This window comes from Cephus cinctus, unplaced genomic scaffold (genome assembly GCF_000341935.2).
Source record: "Cephus cinctus unplaced genomic scaffold, Ccin1 Ccin1_scaffold0171, whole genome shotgun sequence".
NCBI classification, from domain to species: domain Eukaryota; kingdom Metazoa; phylum Arthropoda; class Insecta; order Hymenoptera; family Cephidae; genus Cephus; species Cephus cinctus.
Window position 1 is genome coordinate 94,013 of NW_014332895.1, and position 21,706 is coordinate 115,718.

At 40.0% G+C, this 21,706-nt stretch overlaps 3 protein-coding genes across 9 annotated transcripts; 1 reads left to right on the plus strand and 2 right to left on the minus strand.

Moving 5' to 3' along the window:
* Positions 1-2: 2 nt before the first annotated feature.
* On the minus strand, positions 3-6,955 carry LOC107264487 (transmembrane and TPR repeat-containing protein CG4050). 3 transcript variants are annotated; one of them, XM_015732795.2, is made up of 14 exons: positions 6,033-6,955; positions 5,237-5,373; positions 5,052-5,133; positions 4,890-4,989; positions 4,695-4,810; positions 4,448-4,620; positions 4,126-4,381; positions 3,893-4,041; positions 3,423-3,735; positions 3,065-3,355; positions 2,779-2,961; positions 2,422-2,706; positions 2,120-2,332; positions 3-1,933 (listed from the first exon to the last, which is right to left on the minus strand). In XM_015732795.2, exons 1-14 carry the CDS (start codon positions 6,222-6,224, stop codon positions 1,706-1,708), a joined length of 2,718 nt encoding a protein of 905 aa, XP_015588281.1. In that variant the 5' UTR covers positions 6,225-6,955; the 3' UTR covers positions 3-1,705. The 3 variants fall into 3 exon arrangements, with proteins under 3 accessions (XP_015588281.1, XP_015588280.1, XP_024937491.1); XM_015732794.2 differs by having other exon boundaries at positions 3-2,332; positions 6,033-6,954; XM_025081723.1 differs by having other exon boundaries at positions 3-2,332; positions 5,434-6,386.
* A 158-nt stretch (positions 6,956-7,113) lies between these two features.
* LOC107264486 (ankyrin repeat and BTB/POZ domain-containing protein 2) lies at positions 7,114-18,536 on the plus strand. 5 transcript variants are annotated; one of them, XM_025081721.1, is made up of 16 exons: positions 8,738-8,978; positions 9,049-9,148; positions 10,725-10,967; positions 13,264-13,468; positions 13,539-13,784; positions 13,883-14,362; positions 14,455-14,785; positions 14,861-15,093; positions 15,164-15,366; positions 15,450-15,799; positions 15,890-16,253; positions 16,327-16,589; positions 16,681-16,886; positions 16,960-17,253; positions 17,316-17,498; positions 17,569-17,778. In XM_025081721.1, the coding sequence occupies exons 3-16, from the start codon at positions 10,768-10,770 to the stop codon at positions 17,776-17,778; spliced, it is 3,768 nt and encodes a 1,255-aa protein (XP_024937489.1). In that variant the 5' UTR covers positions 8,738-8,978; positions 9,049-9,148; positions 10,725-10,767. The 5 variants fall into 5 exon arrangements, with proteins under 5 accessions (XP_015588277.1, XP_024937490.1, XP_024937489.1 ...); XM_015732791.2 differs by lacking the exons at positions 8,738-8,978; positions 9,049-9,148 and adding an exon at positions 7,114-7,537; XM_015732790.2 differs by lacking the exon at positions 8,738-8,978 and having other exon boundaries at positions 9,004-9,148.
* LOC107264489 (syntaxin-12) lies at positions 18,266-21,589 on the minus strand. Its single transcript, XM_015732800.2, has 5 exons — positions 21,417-21,589; positions 20,321-20,524; positions 20,046-20,211; positions 19,688-19,955; positions 18,266-19,609 (listed from the first exon to the last, which is right to left on the minus strand). The coding sequence occupies exons 2-5, from the start codon at positions 20,521-20,523 to the stop codon at positions 19,434-19,436; spliced, it is 813 nt and encodes a 270-aa protein (XP_015588286.1). The 5' UTR covers position 20,524; positions 21,417-21,589; the 3' UTR covers positions 18,266-19,433.
* Between the last annotated feature and the right edge of the window lie 117 nt (positions 21,590-21,706).

Sequence of the window (21,706 nt, forward strand, 5' to 3'; positions counted from 1 at the left end):
TTTTCTTTTCGACCTGCTGCTCTTTCTTCTGCAATTACAAAATACATTAGTAATAATGTGTGAATAGGATCTTTACATAATATGCAATAAACGATAGGATATCTGGAAAATTATAATTACTGACTACTCGACACAGACTTCACGCATAGATATGAATATTTTTCAGCTTGAAACTATCAAAGATTTAAGTAAATTTTATCAAATAATATTTACAAAGTATATGTATACTTATTTTTTATCTATAGCTCCGAAATTTAACGTAAAATCGCCAGTATGTTGTTTTTATTCAGTATGATATTAGGATTTAAATGCAAACTACTGACAGCATAGATTATATGTATAGTAATTACAAACTATCGTTTATTGATGTTAAGGCGAATGTCTAGGCGAATGTAAATAGCAATTACATGTTGCCGAACGTTTCGTTTGGGCGATCTTATTCGGTTCAGTTATTGAGGTTATGGTCGCTGACATCAGGATCTGCACCGCATTGCACGTGCGTACATGCTCGGACACACGCATATATAGTTCGATATCGGTACGAGCTTACGATTGATGTGTCCGAATAGCCAACCGTGAAAATTACCGTCTTAATGGCGATTAATAGCTAATTTCGATATTAGCGTTAAATACGTTACTTTATGAATATAAAAAACTATTGGTTAGTATCGAAATAGCAAAAATTAAAACGACATAGACTCAATGATACTTCGCCTATTCCTTAGCTAACCCACTTAGAGATATGCTTGGTTTGTCTGAGCAGTGTGGGTACACTTTCAAATATCCCTAAAAAACGGTCACAAACGGCTTGAGGACTATTTTGACAATTTCCCTCCGCATAGATTATGAATCGTACATACCAATTTAATGGTTAATTCTTTATTTTAATTTAATAAACGTTTATTAGATGGGATATTTGCATTAGTGGTTGCAGATTCATACGTGTCCGGCCATGGGGACGTTTACCTTATATGATTCACAGTATTTTTCATACACATTTATTATGTTTCTTCTACTCGAACGTAATCAATTTACCCGGTTACCGATGACGTCACTCTAAATTTCTTATGAAACTCGATACCAACTGCAATTGCCACAAAGTCAACGAACGTGCAGACGTCCGATAGTCAGTAGTGTAGAGTTTAACTCCACGATAAGGCGCGGCGTATCAGATTTTCATCATGGGGTGGTCGACGTCGGTGATTTATTTTGCAAATGATAAGTGAGCCCTCACAAGATGCCTCCAGTGAGAGACTAAACAGCCGCAATAATTGAGAAGTTACGGGGTCCGTTCAGGACCTAAATTTACAAGTCCCAGAGACACAACAGATCTCATTGTGATATTGGTACCAGCTTCCAGGGATTCCCCTATCTCCCTGATCAAGGATCATGAAACGAATGAAGACGTGATCTTTTTTTTAAATATATTTTACAAAACGTCCTATTTTTATACAGTATATAAAACAATACTCTGTATTTAATTTATATTCACACATTAGCGCTATATGACTCTGTCCAGTGTGTTCTTTTTCAAGTGTACGTTTCATTGCGTGTAACGCAATCCTTTCCCATATGGTAGTATACATATAATATATACATGTATAGATACGCATATGCATTATATACATATTGTATATACCACCATTACTCTTCTTATGGAGATTAATAACTTTACAATATTCGGCGGAATGAACCTCCATTAATACTATGAGAGGCCACTGTCGTCGTTTTCGACAGTGCTGGAATGCTTTGCACCGGTCAACGAAGATGCTGTCTGATTGAATTGGTCGGCGGAGATTTTCGTAGGGGGATTGTGAACCAGCTCAACTTCCTGGACACTGGATACGATCTCATCGAATACCCTACCCTCTGGAATAGGGCTGGACTTCTTCTGAACAGTAGGTTTCGTGGGCCTGTTCGATTCTGATGCACCCTGCAAGTGGATTATGTGATTGTTCACACGTTCCTCAGCACCATTAGATTTGCCACTCAAGTGACTGTGGACTACTGCGTGATTTAGGAACATAGGATCCTTGCTCAGGAATTGATCACCCGGTAGATCGTTGCCTGTGTATTCATCATCCCTGGGACCGTTGTTCCAGAAGGAGTCATCAAATACCTCTGTGTCCCTTTGCTCAGGTGGTAGCCGGTTTATCCTTGCGCGTACAATCGCCAGATGGCGGTGAACGTAATCTTGTTGTGGCGCTAGTGCTGCAGCACGTTCCAGGCATTGCGCTGCAAGACCAAGTTTACCACGTTCTACCATTACCACGCATAGATTATGCAGGCCTTGGATATTCGTTGGATCCAATTGCAGGATTCTTCTGTAGCACTGTAAATTTTAAAATATATTGCAGTGATTTTTAAATGATTGTGCGATTCCTCTAATCTTTGTAGATCAAAAGACAGAAGGATGCTTACGTTTTCTGCTGCGTCCAAGTCTTTTATGTTGTTTATGTATATATCACCTAGGAGTATCAAGCCTTTGACGTGATCTGGATGGAAGCGTACCAGCTGATTTAGAAAGGGTGCTGCTTCTAAAGGACGTTGCTCGTCGGCGAGTAACAGAGCCAGGTTGAAAAGGGCTGAGCGGAAGTCCTCTTTGAGTGCGACTGCATTTCTGAACCAGCGTTCTGCACTTCCACTGTCATGATCGTCCATGGCCAGCATGCCCAGATTGAAGTGAACTCTCTCGTTATTTGAATCCTGGAATATCATACAGATATTCAATATGTCTTTAATCGCAAATGATAGGAATAATTTGAATAATATTCTTACCTTACGTAACAACTTCAATAATCTCTCCCTAGCTACTTTTCTCAGCTCAGCTCGTCCTAATTCTTGCAGCAGTATGGCAGAGTTCAGTAGAGCTTGTTCATGTTCAGGGTCAAATTCAAGAGCCTTGTCAAGGTAGGCTAATGCTTGCGAAGCTTTTCCTTGTTCCAGGAACACCACACCCAGCTGCAATTTTACAAATTATTTACATTATAACTTAAATTTGGAAAAAAAGAAACTATTTTTTGTCAAAAGAGGAAGAAATTGAGAGGCCAGAGTATTTCCTCACGTTGTAATAGATGTCAGGATTGTTGCTGTCATAAAATAATGCTCGTTCATAGACTTCTTGAGCTTCCTTTGTACGATTGAGTTTTATAAGAACATCCCCACGGTTTATATAAGCCTGAGTATAATCCGCGCGCATGCTAATTGCCTGTCTATATAACAGATCAGCCTCCTCAAGTCTTGTAGCATTCTTGGCTATTAAGTTAGCCAGGTTGACAAAGACATTCAGATGGTTTGGTGCTATTCTGGCCTGATAGGATTCTCCAGGTTTTGCCTTAGGCAGGAGTGACTTAGCCTAAGAATTTACATAAAATATTAATTAATCACAAAAAATATATTTGAGTTAGCTAATGCCCATGTACCTTCAAATACGCATCCTCAGCTTCCTTGAACATCTTCAAATGGTTGTAAGTTCTCCCAACATTAATGTGAGCACCTATATCATCGCCTTGTACTTGTACTGCCATGTTAAAAAAATTGAGGGCCTCTTTAAACCGCCCTTGACTCTCTAATGCATGACCGACATTATTGAACAGCTTAGCATTTTTATCATTCACTTTTAGGCCTGACATAAATATCGAATACTCGTCCAGCCAGTCATAGTTTCTGATGAAGGTCTTGGTGGTGTGCGCAGCCAATAATGTTATCAAAAGTAACAATGAGATCTTCTTGTACCTATGAATACATAGTACATATATAGAAATGGGAAATTTTCATCTGTATCAACTCAATGGTAAAAACAAAAGAACAATATTTCTCTAAATATAAATCAAGTTAAGAAGTTGATACAGAAATTTAAAAAAATATTAATTATTACTTAATTATTAATTACTTCTTATCAGAGAGTATGTTCCAGCCATAGCCAACTAGCATGCAGAATCCCATGGAAGGTGCGTAAAGGACTCTTTCAGCGATGACAAATCCTACCGGGAAGAACAAATTGGAGGCCGGCAGAAATGGTAAAATCATCAGGGCTAAACTCTGAATAATTAGAAGACATGTTCTTGTTAGTAAATAATATATAACAGTCAGGATTAGAATTCCGATTAATATTCTAGTGCTGACCATTATCAATATAACTGAAGTTTGTCGACTCCTTGTAAGGACTGCTGTTATAAATAAGCCAGCAATCAAGCCATGACTTGCAAGTGTGGCAAGGTTTCTGGGATCTGCAAAACTGTCCACTAATGGTATCGTACCCATTGTCCAATCACAGCATAAATCAATTGGTAAGAAAAGGAGTCGAAGATTTACTGCTGCTAGATAATTATATGTTAATTGTCTTATAGGAGTTGAAGCCACTGAGGCTGGATTGTCAAATCTGAAAGTATCAATATATGTATGTAGAAACATAGTTGAATTCATCAATGAATTTATTCAATTGTACCTTGTAAAGACAGGTAATTTAGATCCCATTACTTGAAGTCTGAGTATAAGAAGACAGAATGTAACAAGTGTCAGTGCACTAAGTCTTTTTGTACCTTCACCAGACCAAGAAGGTGATATTTTCTTACCACCAAAGGCTGATTTCACTACTAAGAATATATCCAGGGCTCTTACCTGAACAAGTAACAGTATATAGTATTATTTTATTTGTAAATTCTATAAAAATATGCATAGGGAACGTGAATTACCTTCTGCACAACAAATATTTCATACAAAACACAGACTGCTGTTGCAGTTATTCCTTGCTCCTTACATAACATAGCAGTAAGCACAAATAACATGGATAATAGTAACGACCGCCACCCTATAAATACAGAATATCTTCTGTAAAGCACTGACATGGAGTTGGATACATCTTCCAGTATTGGTAATTTAAAAATTACCTGTCGATCTTTTACTCCTGCAACACTTGGTGTATGTAATAAGAGCTGCCAAGTAAAATAGGGATGATAAAGTTTCTGCCCTTCCTACGACTCCAGTGACCTAGAGAATATCATTTAATTTTTATTAGTGAAAACTTCAATATTATTTAGTAACAGACTTACAGCTTCTGTATGAATTGGATGCACTGCAAATAATAATGCAGAGACAAAGCTTGCTGTTTCTGGCAGAAACATCAGACACATTCTGAAATAACAAAGCAAATAAAATGAATAAGAATTTAGTAGAAATTTAGAGAATTTCTCTCTTTTCAATAATTATTTTAGAATAATGATGCTATTTTAAATACCGGAAGTAAAGCAGGCACACTCCAACATGAAGGATTACATTCAGTAAGTGATAGCCCATTGGGTCCAGTTGATGAATCAGGTAATTCCATCGAAATGTCAATACACACAGGGGTCTATATGATTTGTGCGATTGCTCCTGTGTAAGAAACAACAATTAAATTCTCTCACTCAGCATAAGTACCCTTCAGAACCATACCATTGGCATGAATCGAATATCTTGTTTCATCATACTATATGTACTTTATTCACAAACAAAAATAATCAATTGATATACATGTCTACTCTGCTCCAAAAAAAAGGAAAATCATCAATGATGCCTAAACCCCAAGGTATTTAAACGGTGCAAAAGCTATCTTATCTCATATCATACATCAAGAATCAATCAGTGTACATTAGCAAAACACAACATAAAGGAGATTATAAAGAAAAAAGATAAGTCAAATCAAAATCAATATTTATTAAAAATCATAGCCATGTAAAACAAGTATACAACAACGAAAAATAATCAGGTATATTCTGGAAAGAGAACAAGGAGAGAGAAAAATAGGTAATATGTATATCATAGGACCCTAGTAAAAGAAAGATCCAAGATAATACGATAAAGAGTATTGTGTATAAAATGCCATAGGTCGAAGTAGGAAACGCAACGGAAAAGGGCCGCTATTAGCGTTGAGGAACGTGGAAACCCAAGAGCGGATCAATAAACGTCCTTCGCCACTGGAACAAGATGGCCCAAAGCAGTATGTGGTATCAGCCACAAATTGATCAATCCTTATCCCAGGATAAAAGTCCCACCTTGTGCATAGGGGTGCCCCAGAAGTCGTTGTAGAAGACATTCTTGAGAGGCGTATGTGGCCTTAGGTCACGATTGTCCTTGATTGCGGAGATATCGTCGAATACGAAGCCGCATCCAAGACTGTTCGTATAGACACCAAAAGCGATAATGGCGACGACAGCCCCTAGGGCACCGCGAGCAGGCACTCCCATCACGATATTATGACAAATGTCATCGAAGGTGCCTTCCTCCTTGACTTAAACAATCCAGGACGCATCACCATTATACACGTTGGACATCACAAGAACCTTATTCCGTATAGAGGATCTCCCGCAGGAACTTTGACAGACGTTTCTACCGTATGATCCCCGCACGCTCGGACACACATACTCCTTATTTTTGCACTTTATTTTATTTCACTTAGTAGCCACGGAATGAGCGATTATCACTATTGATACGCTCTTTATTTTTATTTGGAACGGGTAACGGAGGATACCCGCTCGATGTTTAATCAGGTTCGTGATGCCTCTTTGGACTCGGCCAAATGGCCAAAACTGGTGACGACGCCGACTAAACGAATTCTGCGAGATTTTGAGGACGCGCACGCGCTTCTACTCCGCGATTTCTGTCGCTCACTTGCGATATACCCCTGTTATACTCTCGCCGATCGATTCAGTCCGATTAAGGTTGGATTTTCAGTCTTTCGTCTCATTTAAACAGCCGGGAAAGTCAGTTGAAAATGGAGTGAGCGAGAGAAGATACGTGCATTCTAGGTTAGGATTCAAGGTTCACTTCAGGTCAATGGCAACTATCAATCACATGACTGAATTTGACAGTAATGTCATAAGTTCCTCTTATTTTCAAAATATCAATAGCTTCTATCGATAACGATCGCATTAATGTACTTGTTTATATACAACTACTCCAAACTTTGTAATAATAAAAATGAATGGTCATGGTGAAAGTACCAAGCAGTACCAAGAGATCGCACAAGTTTCGGACCCAGGAGAAAGATGGCAGCACGTTCTGTTTCTGAAAATCGGCTCCCCGGGCAGCCCCGGCCATAACTCCGGAGTCTGGACCGCAAGAAAGATGCTGGACACAAAGGCCCTCTCTTGCCAGTAATTGACAAGCCGCCGAAATGCGGCTACTCGAAGATCGGCGTAGGATGCGCATACCGATTGATAGCGAGTATCGCTCCGCATACGGATCTTACATCTGATCCGATCACATCCTGACGAATATAAAATCCACATCTATCATAGCTTATCTCTCGTAACGTTAGATTGTCATAAATTAATTAATTTATCATCTAGTTTTAGATCCGCGAATGATCGCGAAAGTGCATCCAAGTGCATCTCTATAGTAGTGCAACTAGCATCACCTTTCCACGGATACTTCTGCCTAGATGTCTTATACAATTGGTCAATATCGATCGCCATGCGTTCCAATCTACCAATTTCTTGGGACACTCTGCGCAGTTACTGGCTACTACTACTTCCTCCGGCACATTGACAGAGCAATGGTAAGAGAAAACCGGTCGCGATCCCAGAGATACACCAGAAGGATTAAAAGTTCTTCATTCCTACATCAACATATTCTCAAGGCTTTTGCATTTAAAAGGAAGCCCAAAATTGTTCCACCTCGTACTTTCCTTATTTCCTCGTTGTATGCCTTACTTTGAAAAGGATGTTCCTGATCTTTTTATCTCCCGGTGACCTTATTGCCATCCTCTCGTAAGGAGTAATTAAAAAGACAAGTAACACACCGTTCAAACGGTTAAAACGAGTCGGTGAAGCTATGAATAAATTTCTAATCGCAGTTAAGGTACGTGTGCGCACATTGTGTGTGCGGATTAACGCGCACAACGTGTGTGCGGATTATAATGAAAATTCGTAACAGAGAAACGGTACATTACACCGCTACCTATTGGTCCAGATAGAAAAGATGAGTAATTGAATAACAGTTTATTCACCAGCATGCAGATATCCCGCTCTGTGATGTTGTACCGTTTAACACCATGAAAACAAGGTACCACATGTTTACCTAAGGTATTTGCACGAGTATAGACCTTGTGAGAAGCTGGCCAGTTGCTCCGGGAGAAAGAGAGTGCAAGACACGGCTGTACCATCGGACAGGATCACAACATACAAAAGAGAAACAGAGAAGAGAAAAGAGAGAGAGACAGATCCAAGAAAATTCAAGAATCATCTATCAGATTAACAACTATAAAATATACAACTAATAATTATAGTCTAACTGAAATTGTCTAATTACCAGTTGTTGGTTTCAATTTCAACATTAAACTAAAAAACCACCTGACGGACCAACCGTTGAAACCTGGGCGACACTTCTCTACCATTTATGTACAGTCCGTACTAGTAGGGCGCTCCTGACGGCTACTGAAAGCAGCATAATCCGTTGAACTATAAAAAACAAGAATTGAGCAGCTTCACAGAAGAGAAACCTTTCTTTTTCACGTAATCTTTATTACCAATATGCATATCCTGTCGCTGGTCTTTGATGTAAATTTTCTTTTTTTTAGTTGTCTCTTAATTTGCTTATTGTCAGAGACGGTAACGCAACGGATCAGTGTATTGAGAAGCCTCAGTGTGCACACAACCAGTTACGTCCAGGTGGTGTGGATATATGGGAGAGAAACTGAGAGAAGCTCAGGTGTATTTACGATGGGGATACGGTTTGGGCAGCCCTTGGAATGCAATGGCCGCGGGGCGGACGGCCGTTCCACGCTATGCCAGACCATGCCATACTCTTGCCAGGGATGGACCTGGAGATATATATGCCACTGGGCTTTTCCCCTGGTGGTCTTCATCAACCTGATAATTTTTATCATTGCATCACAAAGAGAATTATACCATATGCATTTACAAGGGACTCAAGATATCTGGATAGACTTTAATGGAGTGTCACAACAGAGGAACAATCAGAGATTATATAAACCATAAGTCTGTTGCCTGATACAAGCACCATTAGTGTGATGAAAATTGTTGTAATTATCTTAATATATTCTTATAGGACGTGTATTCATATGGGCTTCTCTACTGTGAAAATATTGTCATGCTCAATGCACGTGCCGTCCCTGGCTGTACCACAGCAGCACAGAGACTTCCTAAAGGTATCTACATGGCCTCCACGGAGAGAACTAGTCCCATTCCATTCTATTCCACTCTCCAACAATCTTTTTCATGACTGGCCCAATTTTCTTGGGTTTGTTAATGGCGACTATCATTACGATGACTTTGAAGAAAAAGAAGGAAAAATTTGTGTTACGTTACAACACCGATTTAGAAGAGCGATAGTGACGTTAACGGCGACAGTGGAATTGCAAAGTCCCGAATCTTTACAGTGAAATTGTCAATGGCTATAACTCTTTACTGCTACTGATATTCGGGTGAATGGCATTCACGTCTGAAGACTACGTATATGACTTGAAGACAGTAATCATTTATTTCAAGACAATTTAAAGTTACCAGCCATTTACTACGAGGCTCATCAATGCTTAAACGATAACAGTTCCACTATTTTTTTATATATTTTTTTCTTCACTCACTCAATCATCCACTTCACTTTTCATGACAGAGACAGTAAGTCTTGTCTATTTTTTATAAGAATAATAATATTCATTAATCTGTCCTATTTGTTTACCTGTATAATTAATTAACGCATCTAAAAATCATGAAACATATTTCTAAGGATCAAGAGAGTGTCCTGAAGTGAACTCGATGGCCTTATCTTATGCTAGTATTGAAGGTGACAAAAAGTACAAGAATAAAACGAAGAAGGAGGACAAACAAGTGCACGGCGTACATGCAGTTGCAGCTCCCAAGAGCAGGGTAGACACGAAAACGAGCGATAATAAACGGCCATCAAGCAAAAGTTCCGAGGGCAAAATCGCCGCCTCGAACGTTCTTCGAATTCAGCTGAGCTCCTGGGCAAGGAGCTCAAAGAGTATAAATATATTGTGCGTCGGTACGCCTATATAAGTATACATATTTTGGTGTGCATACAGTAGGATGTACAGTTTTGGGCACAGATGGAGTACAGGGTTATCCACCTCATAAGACACTCCCATGTATTTCCATAAGGTCGTGCCTAAAGATGCTTTAGATTTAAAAGTCAATAGTTTTATATTTGAACTGAGTAGCACTTTATATATCTATATACGCATATGCGCAAGTCATTTAGTATTTTAATAATATTATACCTGCGTCAACACTTCCATGAACTCGTTTTTTTAGATAAACTAAAGGGAATTTTCTATAAACACCAATTATTTGTATTCAGATCTCTCTCTCTCTCTCTCTCTCGCTTTATATCTCTCTAATTATCCGATGCTAATTATCACGTAAATGACCTTCGCATGGGAGAAAGTGCGAGAGACTTTCTTTCGAGATTCCACTTGGGAACCCGTGGGCTGTGCCGATGGAATCGCTCATTCAGTTATTTGCTCCGTCTTTTTTATTGCATATCGTCACTCTCAGCAGTACGAAAGTGGAGATGTAATTGAAGAATATAAAAAATAAAAAACATTGCAATACAGATTACTGTACTTAAAAATACTCTGATAATGTTTTAAATGAATATCATAAATCTTAAGTGTCAAGTGCGTACACGTATTACACTATATCATATACCTAACTGTGTGAGAGTTCGTTAAGCAACACTGTCATTTTATTTTATGTTTTCCTCAGAACTGAACGTCCCAAGTAACGCGACAGATCTGAACGAGCGAGAATGGAGGATTCTGGGCAGCAAGCTCTGTTCCTGGCCTCCGGTTCCGATAGCGGCGTCACTACCGGTTCCGGCGGTCTATCCAGTCCTCAGCAGCAACCTGCGCAGGGGGTACCACTTCCTGAACACTATGGCGGCCCTTTGAGTCTTAGTGTTTGCATATCCGACTCTGGTCACGAGATTTTGCGACCAAAACCACGTCGGTGAGTTCAGCAATACGTGGACTATATATTGGAATAATGACAAATAAGATGAGCCAAAAAATGAAATACGTGGCTGACGCACGCTTCTAAATTGTCTGACCCTTATACGGCTGGAAATCATGGTACGGTTTACAAGAAAAGAAAGAAAGAAATAATAATAGGTACCTACGCCTCTAACGAGGTAAACCGTGCGAAAAAGAGAGCCGTGTATTTAATTAGTTATCCGAAAGCAAGGTGTAACAATAAGGCAATATATATGGGAACGATCCTGTTAATAATACCCGTGGGAGAGGTTCTCATTCAGGTTAATGTGCTGGCTGTCTCTTGCTATTTCCTTCCTTCCTTTTACTTTGCCTTTTACTCGAGCTACTCTCTAGGTCAGGGACGAGCCCTTTGATCAATCGGAGACTGATAAGATTCTCGTCTTTTTCTTCCTTGTATTTATCTTCTTCGTTCCTCTTCATTAGTTACGGTGCCGTCAGTTAAGAATATTCTTCTTACTCATCATCCGTATATCAAGGAGAATGCACTCTGGATATGGTGTGTCTAACGTTTCCGTCCTGTGACTCTGGAACATTCTGAAAAACTCCAAAGAAGCATCTAGACTGTGGATTCACGTAGGACATATTATTCTCAAGGATGTCCTTGGATTAATTTTGTCGGAGACCATGGGGTCGCGGTTAGTGAACACGGACAATGCGCATCGTGAACTCCACCTCATAGGTCCCAGGAAGTGACGTATAATTCGACGTTTCCTCAGGCGTAAGACCGAAGATAATAAGAATCTGAGATATATTCTTGGATATCCATATAAGCGAGGTGTACGGACTAACCCTTGTAAATTAATCTTTGAAGATAACGGAATGGCAATAGGGAAGCTCTTGAAGACTTCCGGTGAAAAATATATAGGTTGTTAAAACCGTATACGGAGATTCTAGTCGTTAAATATGTGTTTATATCTTAGACAGATGGGAAGAACGTAGAGTCTATTGAAAGCTACAAAACTGTAATCGTTCATGAACACTGGTTGAGCATGAATGAACATTGCTGAGTGCAGTTCACAGTGCGTCTTGTACTTAAAGGATAAAAAGAGTGCATTGCGACAAACGGTCGGCGCGAAAAGAAAGTGGCTGTCAGGGGAATTGTCGACTCGTCACGCAGTCTGGCAGGGGTGATATTCCGGAGCACAATCGTAGGAAGTAGGATGGGCACCGGAAGTAGCCCCAGGAACGGTAAACACCTGGGTATTCAAAAGTTCCTCTCGTTATTTACTTGCGTCCGCTCATCAGGCACGGACTATCGAAAAAGTTCTCTACACTTGGCTGGATGATAATTGGTGTTTAAATGACAAGTAATTGAATATTAAAATATATTCGAATCCGCATAATATATAAATACAGTGATTTGTGTATTTGGTGTAGAAAAATTCGGGACTCATTCGGAGAGTGTTCTCAAAGATGAATAGAATTTTGTCATGACAACTGTGCTACGTAGGATTGGTTGCAACGAGAACTGTAAGTGCATTCTTTGCAAAGAGCTACAGGACGTCAGGATGAATAGCATCAGCCAGAACAACGTGGACACTGGGAATTTCATACTGAGGAAGGCACATCCGTTTGATAATAACAATGGATATGCGAAAAGGTGGTCGGATGGCGGATACGAGAATTCGGTGACTCTGGAGGATAAGAGTTCACGGTGTGACTTGGTGAATAAGCCAATACCCAGGACGCCGTTGTCATCCTGGAAGGAGAGGAAGCAAGATAATGACGTGAATCATAAGACTGTGATATACTTTGGAGATTCCAGCCAGAGGAACAAAAAGATCTCTGTTGCCTGTCAAGATTCTGTAACCGTGGAAGTATTATCCGAGGATAGATATGATCCTGATATGGATGAGAAGGAGTCAGGCGATGTGGAGCATCCTCAGGAACCTGTCGAGGACTCTAATGTCATGCATGAGATTGTTCTCAATGTTAGTCCAAGCAGAGAGGACGTTTTGAGGATTGAAGAGGACGATAGTCAAATCGAAGACTATTGGTCCTTGCCAGGAGACACTACAGGATTCAAGGCTGATTGGAGTTTTGTACAGCAATGGCGTCTTCGCGGGTAAATATTCAGCGTCCGGAGGGCAAGGAAATACGTGGAGATTCATGAAGGCTGATACAAGCGTTGAATCAAAATAAAATGATTAAACGATATTTTCTAATCTGTATAGTCTTGATAGATAATTAATTGCGATGCTGATAAGTAGTAACAGTAATATGAGATTTATCCTGGTATTTTTATTCTTTAGGCCAGGAGGCAACGCAGGACGTGAACTCTATTGTCCCCCTTACACCAAGGACTCTCAGGATAATCAGAGTAAAGCCGGTGTTCACAACATGGTGCACATGGTAGCAGAAAGGGATACTGATACCGTCGCACCGACGCCGACTCCACATTATCCTCATCATCCCCAGCATCATCATCTTAGTCTCCACGAGTTAAGAGTTCTCCAGGTACAAAGCATGATGCTATTTCTTGTCTCAACTAGCGAATGCTGATAGCTTATCAGTCTCATTTTTATAGAGGAGACCAGAGTGCACTGGTAACAGTTCCTCAGATGAGAACCGATCCTCAGGACATGCCAGCATGTCTGACACCGGTGGACATACAAGCAGTAGTTCACCACCTCATAGACACCACAGGATGCACAGTCCTCAGCATTTAAATTCCGTTCCTGAGGATGATAGACTCTCGGCATCGGTGACACAAAGAAATGGCCGGGGTAGATCTGGTCAGAGTAGAAATCGGAATCGTGCTACTCCGGCAAAGGTCAGTAGGTTCTTAGATGATCCATAATTTAACCATGACACTCATACTTCCTGTTTTCATGCTCACTGTGACTTCTTATTGATTTTTTAATATTATAGTTGCAAGTACCCTGGTCTGGTTCTGGTCTGGAGGATATAAAACTGGCGATCCAGCAGTTGACGATGCGTTCCCACACGTCGACGTCCACGTATTCGTCTTTGAGCGGCTCCGAGAGCTCAGAACCAGCTGTACGAAGACTCATGAGACACTCCAGTCTGGAGACCATCAACACCAATGTAACCAGTGCGGATGAATTCGTGTGGGTCGATTCGCACAATAGACTCGTGGAACTTCAGCAACTTCCCTGGACGCACCACGACGTTCTCCGTGTTCTCCAAAATGGCAGAACTCGTGAGCACATGGAACAAGTCTCCATGGAGACGATTCCCAGGCTTTCTTATCTCCTGCAACGTGCTCTGGTTAGGATTGGTCGAGAAACTCAGAGATTGGCCAAACCACTGGGTCTATGTAGCAAACACGAAGTTTACAGTGCATTTAAAATTGTATTGTGTCCGGCCCTAGCAGATTCTTGTACCAAGGTAACAAGAAAATCAAATGCACGATGAAGATGATTGAAGTCATTGTTTATGACTGAGATAATAATATATTCTATTATCTTTTATTTCCTTAGGCCTGTCTCAGAGCAGCTGCCATGTTTGCTGTCTCAGGAGATCAACTGAAGCAATCGAAAGCATCACGGGCTGGTCTTCAACTTCCGGTTGGTCGTTTCCTGCGTTGGATGTCGGATGTTAAACTAGGGAAGATGGTGCACGAGTATGCTGCTATATACTTAGCTGCTGGGATAGAAAACTTATTGGAGGAAATACTCTTGCAGTGTTTACCATCTGAACAACATACTACTTTGACTGCAACTATGCTGGAACACGCCATTGCTAATAATGGCGATCTCTGGGGTTTGCTTCAGCCATATGCTCATTTGAACGCTGGTAGAATAGCTTCCGGTATTTATTGTTCTATAGTTGTTTACGTAAATCAGATTCCAGTAAGGAAATTTTAAAAATAAAATTCTGTATTAGGTGCTTTGGCTATGCCCAGGTGGGCCAGTGTTAGTTCCCTGAGCTCCACATCTTCTTCAAGGAGTGGTAGGGATGTTGGTAACACCCTTGAACCATCCTTGCTAACTACCTGTGTGGGTTCGATGACAGAATTACTAGAGTTGATATCCAAAGTTGCCCAGTCAGGAAGATGTCCGGTACCTTTAACCACCAAAGCCTTGACCGCTTTATTTTACTACATGAGGTGTTCTCAGGTATGCGAATACTTAATTCAGGTCTCAATTATTATTAGTATAAAATCTACTGCCATATCTATACTTCTAGTTGGAGCACGGTGAACGAGGTTCAGGAATTCAAGAACTGGCATACGAAAGGGCTTATGTAGTACTGCCACCATTGGTTGAATGGCTCAGAGTGGCGACAGCACATACAGAGCATCGTCATGGAAACTTGGTGGATCATGATGACATTGCTCAGGCTGCACGATTACTTCTGCCAGGAGTAGACTGCCCTGTTAGGCACATATGGTAAAGTGAACTTCCTGTAAAGATATTAGAGTCCAGTCGTATGTCCAGAACTGTCCTAACGAGATTTATTTAATTTTTAATAGTTCTGAGGAAGTGACGCTATGTTCAAAACGTACAGAAGATTCCGAATACGTTAGTAGACTCAGCCAGGAGATGGCCTTCAAGATGCTCACCAGTGGCCGTCCTGAATTAATATCCCAGGCGATGAGTCTTCTCCCATCTTCTAAAATCAATACCGTCAATGACAGCGGATTCACAGCGTTAATGTTAGCTTGCATAAATGGCGATGAGGTCGCTGTAGCGGCTTTGCTAGATGCTGGAGCTGACTTAAACATGGAGAGTCCTGCTCCACCTAGTAGTCAATCTTCAGGAACACCTTCGAGGGCTCCATTCCTTGGAGGCAGTCCAAAGAGTCCAACTAATCAGCCAGCTGGTAAACTCAATTAAACCAATATGCAGGATAGAACAATTTTCAGAAAATCCTGAGAAATAAGTATTTTGGTGACTCTTTTTTTTTTACTAGGAACACCCACGAAGAACACAGGAAATTCAAATTCTCTGAACTCTTCAAGTGGTAGCAGCAGTAACATTTGCTTCGGGCAGAACGGTTTTAATGCTGAAACTCAACACTGGACGGCCTTGACTTACACGGCTCTTCTTGGATACTGTAACATCGCCAGGATGCTTCTGGAACGTGGAGCAGCAGTGGAAGGTGGTGCTAAGCTCAGTGAAGACAAATGCACCGTGACACCGCTACAAGTTGCTACAGCATCCGGAAGCAATGAGATGGTAGCACTTCTTCTGGCACACGGTGCTCAACCTTTTCTTTCTACACTAATGAAGGACACGTTCTGCTACTCCGGTTCAGCACAACGTGGCTGCTACAGGTAACAACAACCTAATTCCTCTTATTCGAGAAACTTCAATGACCTAGGTGATAAATACAGCCCATCTTTTTAGCGCTATCTCCGTAGCCACTGCCCACGGACAACGTGGCTGTCTCCATCAACTCCTATCGCATCCTCTGAACTTCTCTGCCAAGCGTGGCGAAAAGGAAATCCTATCACTGGAGGAGATCCTCGCGGAAGGTAACTCTACAGGACAACAACTGACAGCCGAAGGAAGGGGTAATAGAAGAGAAGGAAAGGAACCAGTTTTTAGTAAAGCCCAGGCCAAGGCCCTTCAAGAAGCAATGTACCACAGTGCCGAGAGTAATCACCTGGGTATGTTTTTGGACTTCCTGCTAAACTTTACTAAATTGCACATTTTATGTTTATCTAATTGGAGTTTTTCTAATGTAATTTCTTTTTGTAGATATAACTATGGAGTTGCGTAGCCTGAGAGTAGGCTGGACGTTACACTGTTGGATGCACAGTCTATCGACAGCCCACGAGATGCGAATGGATTCCATCATAGATCAACTACTGCAAGACTTCCTCCAGGTCTGCCCTGATGAATACTCAACGCAATTTGTACAGGAATGTCTACCGCTTCTCTTCAACATCTTCCGTTACAGCAAGGTATTATGAAAATCATGTCATCTTCTATTATGAAACAACAACAGCAATTCTATCCTGATACTTTGCATTATAGAAAGAGGGTACAACTCTCCTTTTAGCTGATATCTTCTGCACGTGTTACGGCTGGGAGCCAATAAAGCCCATCCGGGACATGACACTGTCAAGCGGTTCCAGGATAGATCCAAAATTCGTAAACAATTCAGAATTGAGCGACGTGCAATTCCGCGTGGAAGGCCGAGTCTTCTATGGGCATAAAATAGTTCTGGTCACGTCATCCCCAAGGTTCAGGAACATGCTCAGCTCCAAACTGTGCGAAGGAAACCCACCGATAGTTCAGATAAACGATATCCGCTATCACATCTTTCAGGTAAGACTCAACGGATCGAATAAGATGCACGCACTGGAAAACGATAAATAAAAATTATTCAGATGGTCATGGAGTTCCTGTACCACGGAGGCTGCGCTACTCTGGAGGTAAACCAAAGCGACGTCCTGGAGTTAATGGCAGCAGCAAACTTCTTTCAACTTGACGGTCTCCTGAGGTTCTGTGAAGCTCAATGCTCGTCCATGGTGGACCTGGACAATATTGTCTCGATGTACATCCATGCCAAGGTAAGTCAAAACTTCCAGGATCTCTTCTTCATCATATGAATAAACCATGAGACTATCGATCCTCGTTCAGGTCTACAACGCAGCCCAACTCCTGGAGTACTGCCAAGGTTTCCTACTCCAGAATATGGTAGCACTCCTGACTTACGACGATTCCGTCAAGCGTTTACTCTTCGCGAAGAAGCTACCCAACCACGACGTCCTGGCTGGTCTCTTGCTGACCTTACAAGCAAGGATAAAAGCACGCAGGCCACAGCAACAACAAAGCAAACTCAAAGCCTGAGACCTGTTTTTCTCTATTAATCTTCATTATCGTCCCGAATTAAGAGTACACCACGAGCATTCTCACGAAAGTTATTTATTTCCCTGGCTAAGGTGGCCCAACTACTTTCGATTGGTGCTTAGTGCTCGTCCCACTTCCGCTCCTCCTCTTCGCATTCTCACTTGATACATTGCTAACCGCACTGTGTTCTTTATATCGTGATTGCATCAAGAGATAACAAACCTATGTGTATACTACAGTGTTTACTGTTGTGAGATGGGATCAACTTTACCATAGATAAAAACATTCTGTTGGAGGATGAGTGTATATTCGGTGAGCTATATAGTTTATTTATATATATTTAAAAAAACTTTTTTAGACTGTCAACATGTTGCCATTGTCAATTCATTCCTCTTTGGATACACCATTAAACTTTCACGTAAAGCGTAGCCATGAAATTTGATATTCCATCTTGTCTCGAAAACGACAGCGATAATAATAACACATATGACGTCACGGTAATATATTTTCATTTAATCCTTTTCTCTCATTCGTAGATTAGTTCTTCTCCAACGACGTTCAATGTTATAATATTATTTATTTCGAACGATAATAATTAGTAATATATACAATATTGAGTAATAGTAGCAATAATGATAATGTATCTGATGGACTTCTCCGGTTTTGGAATGCCTAATAGTTAACGCATACAGACTGTTCCTCATAATCAGAATGATCTTCTTCATGTGATGAATATATATGTATATTGTAGTATCAAATTCACCCTTATAAGGTTATCCCAATTATGAGGTAAGTCCTATACAGGCGCAGGGTGTCCAAAATAAAAAAGATATACCTCAGTAGCACGCTTATACATGGCTTTAAAAGATTTCCGAAAAGGGAGTATCAGGATTATAGCTGTGGGAGCAAAATCTGATGTCTGTTTATTTCTTTTTAATTTTACTGTAAACTGATTGGACATTAAAAATCTATATGAGTTATTGTTATGCGCATTCTCTATGGGGTTCCACAAGAGCGTAAAGGGGAACGCGAGTAATTAGTGTGAACGGTTTTTTTTTCCTTTTTAGACACCCTGTATATAAAATCACTGTGTTGGGCCGTAACGAGGCAGAACTATCTCAATCCTTGTGAAATCTTCATTCTCGTTCACGAAATCCCATACGAGTAATTAACGCCGCTATGGAAACACTGGTCATTGGTGATTATAAGTAATTGCAACGAGTAATTGTGCAATTATAAGATTTTTATAAGACTTTTGAGAAGTTTCTGAAGAAAGTGGTAGATGAAAAGAAGAGCGACCGGAAAATCGTCAATGATCATAGAGAACCTGGCACAAAAATTTAAAGATATTTTTAACGAAAGCGGGCTTCGCCTTTGTCAATGATTAGACCCTGTAACAATGGGATACGTGCAATGACGTCTCCCTTTATCCTGTAACAAGCGAGTAGCGGGAGTATTAATAAAAGCCTGAAGGATAAATAATAATACCGGATGCCATCAATTTTCTCAGAGTTTCAATCCTTATGGATTGAGACTTATATGAATAAAATAGAAAAAGCAATTAGACGAGATTAGCATTGTGATTTTCAGTTTGGATTGAGATCAGCTTTCCACGATTTAAACTCATTCTACGTTGCCTACAGTGCTTCGATGCGCTAACTTAATTTAATGACTAGAATTACGATGATGATGATCAACGCGACCACACCGAGTAACAACAAGATGCAGACTTTCCGACGAAATTTACTTTGGTAGTTGCTTGCCTTAACTAGTTCCTGCGCACCCATCTCCACATTCCCGTATACGTTTTCTATGCTGTTCTCGATAGTGTCTACAAGGAGGTACCAAAAAGAAAGTTTCGGTAATAGTTTCTACAGGTTGAATAGTTTGAGAAAAAAATTAAACTTACTTATGGTGTCTCCTTGCTGGTGAACCAGGGCGCCCAATTCTCGCATTATCTGATTCACGTCCAGGATATCTCCCTCGATTCTGCTGATACGGTCTTCTCGTTCTACTATGAGGCCTTGCTGGAACTCCAAGTCCCTTTGTACGGCATGACGTTCATCATCCTCTTGAGCTTGAAGAAGTTTCTGACGCTCGCCCTCATCACCTTCTGTCAGACTCTCTGAGAGATTCTCTGCGGAGAGGATGTGCCTTTTCATCTTCTCCGCAATACTCTGAATGTAAAGAAATATTGATGAATTTATTGAAATTATTGTGTAAGGAATTGTGGCAGAGTTTAGTATGTGTATTTTTTTGTATTGTACCATTTGCATATTTGAGTATCTATGAACTGCATCCTTGAAGTCTGTAGTGAGTTTTTCAATCTGGAGCTTTTGCTGCTTATCCCCTTTCCTCATCAGCACAGTGAGTCTCGCGATGTCCTTACTTGTTTGCGTTACCACTTGATTTGTACTAAGTTGCGTTATATGTCTATGAAATAGACAGACAGTGAAAGAACATATAATTGATATTGAACAATGAGAAATGGAATAATATAAATTTGGTTCAGTTTGATGTATCTGTGGAACTTGAGACTTACACCTTGTCACGTAGATCTTGACTATCCTTGGTTGTACCAATGTTCTTATGGGCTCGTTCTAATGTACGCCAGCTTGTATTTATAGTGTAAATGTTCGTAGTGATGTTTTCACTAAGGCTATAAAGCTCAGTAGGACTGAATCCAACATCAGGTACATCTGACCGTTGATCTGTGGAGCCGTAGCCTTGAGAACCATGCGCCATCCTTTAAATGTAACAATTCAAAGAAAGTAATTATTAATAGAATTTAAGTAATCCAAAGTATCATCTGATATATAATAATAATGAGAAACCATTATTAGTCATTTACAGAAAATGATTATACTTTATGTGATAAAAGAAATCATTTCAGTATAATCTGAATAAGAATGAACAATTTATAGTCATGTAAGTGAAGTGACCTAAATGCCCTTTAAATTTATAAACATATCTTAATACCAAACAGTTGCCAATGAAATCAGGGAGCTGTTTACCAAATTTTATTTATAAATATTTGCTCACTCTTTTAAAGAATTAAGATAATATCTACACATGAAGGAATAATTATAAATTGCAAGAACAGTGCCTTGTAATTTTTTATTTGAACCAACAGGAAAGTACATAATATAGAATGAAAAAAATGTTGAACTTTTTTCCTTTAATACAAAAAATCATAGAATGCTAATTTAAAAAAAAGTGCATAATGAATCTTATTTCTTACGGCATTGATAATAATCAATAGAATACAAAGGAAGGCAGGGTGAACCAAGCAGAAATAATGGTATTGTTACAAATAAAAGATATCAAGTATTTTAAAATTGTTTTCATATCCAAAAATATAACAAAGCTACCTGTGGAAAGAGTTAGTTAACAAAGGCAAATGGGGATTCAGCAAAGTAAAATAAAATAATAGAAATATAAAATGAATCATCAATTTATCATCCATTAATTATAATTATTATTAAAGAAACAATTTTCAGTTTTTAAATGACCCTTCTAATTATGAGCCAATTGTACTAAGTCGTCCAATAAGTAACTGCAATATCAAAAAATTGAAGGAAATTCAAGCAAATAAATAATTATACGTCAAGAATGATTTTTGATGTCAGCTGACGCACCTGAATTCTTAGGTCCAGCAATTTCCAAGTGTTTAGGATCGTGCGGTAATAGTTTCGTGCAGCATTTAAAAAAAAGTGGACGATCGTTTTTCACGGGTACCGAAACTTGGAAAAGTGACAGTTGCCCCGACGTTGTCTGCACTCACGTCTACGTGACAATAGTGCCATTGTTCCTACAGACGTGTCCTTCAACAGAGAGCTACATTACCGACTGCAAGATTCCAACACTATTTTGACAGTTTATAGATGAGCAATTAACAACTAAAGAAAGAATTATCTTTCAAAATATT

Bases quoted from the DNA above. Each gene is read 5' to 3' on its own strand.
- LOC107264489 (XM_015732800.2), bottom strand. From the start codon at position 20,523: ATGGCGCATGGTTCTCAAGGCTACGGCTCCACAGATCAACGGTCAGAT. The intron at 20,212-20,320 runs GTAAGTCTCAAG...TCTATTTCATAG, and splicing joins CAAGATCTACGTGACAAGGT to ACATATAACGCAACTTAGTA. The intron at 19,610-19,687 runs GTAAGTTTAATT...ACCTCCTTGTAG, and splicing joins CCAGCAAGGAGACACCATAA to ACACTATCGAGAACAGCATA.
- LOC107264487 (XM_015732794.2), bottom strand. From the start codon at position 6,224: ATGGGAGTGCCTGCTCGCGGTGCCCTAGGGGCTGTCGTCGCCATTATC. The intron at 4,621-4,694 runs GTAATTCACGTT...TTACTTGTTCAG, and splicing joins AAATATTTGTTGTGCAGAAG to GTAAGAGCCCTGGATATATT. The intron at 3,356-3,422 runs GTACATGGGCAT...GTAAATTCTTAG, and splicing joins CTGAGGATGCGTATTTGAAG to GCTAAGTCACTCCTGCCTAA.
- LOC107264486 (XM_015732788.2), top strand. From the start codon at position 12,442: ATGACAACTGTGCTACGTAGGATTGGTTGCAACGAGAACTGTAAGTGC. The intron at 14,786-14,860 runs GTATTTATTGTT...ATTCTGTATTAG, and splicing joins CGCTGGTAGAATAGCTTCCG to GTGCTTTGGCTATGCCCAGG. The intron at 15,800-15,889 runs GTAAACTCAATT...TTTTTTTACTAG, and splicing joins TCCAACTAATCAGCCAGCTG to GAACACCCACGAAGAACACA.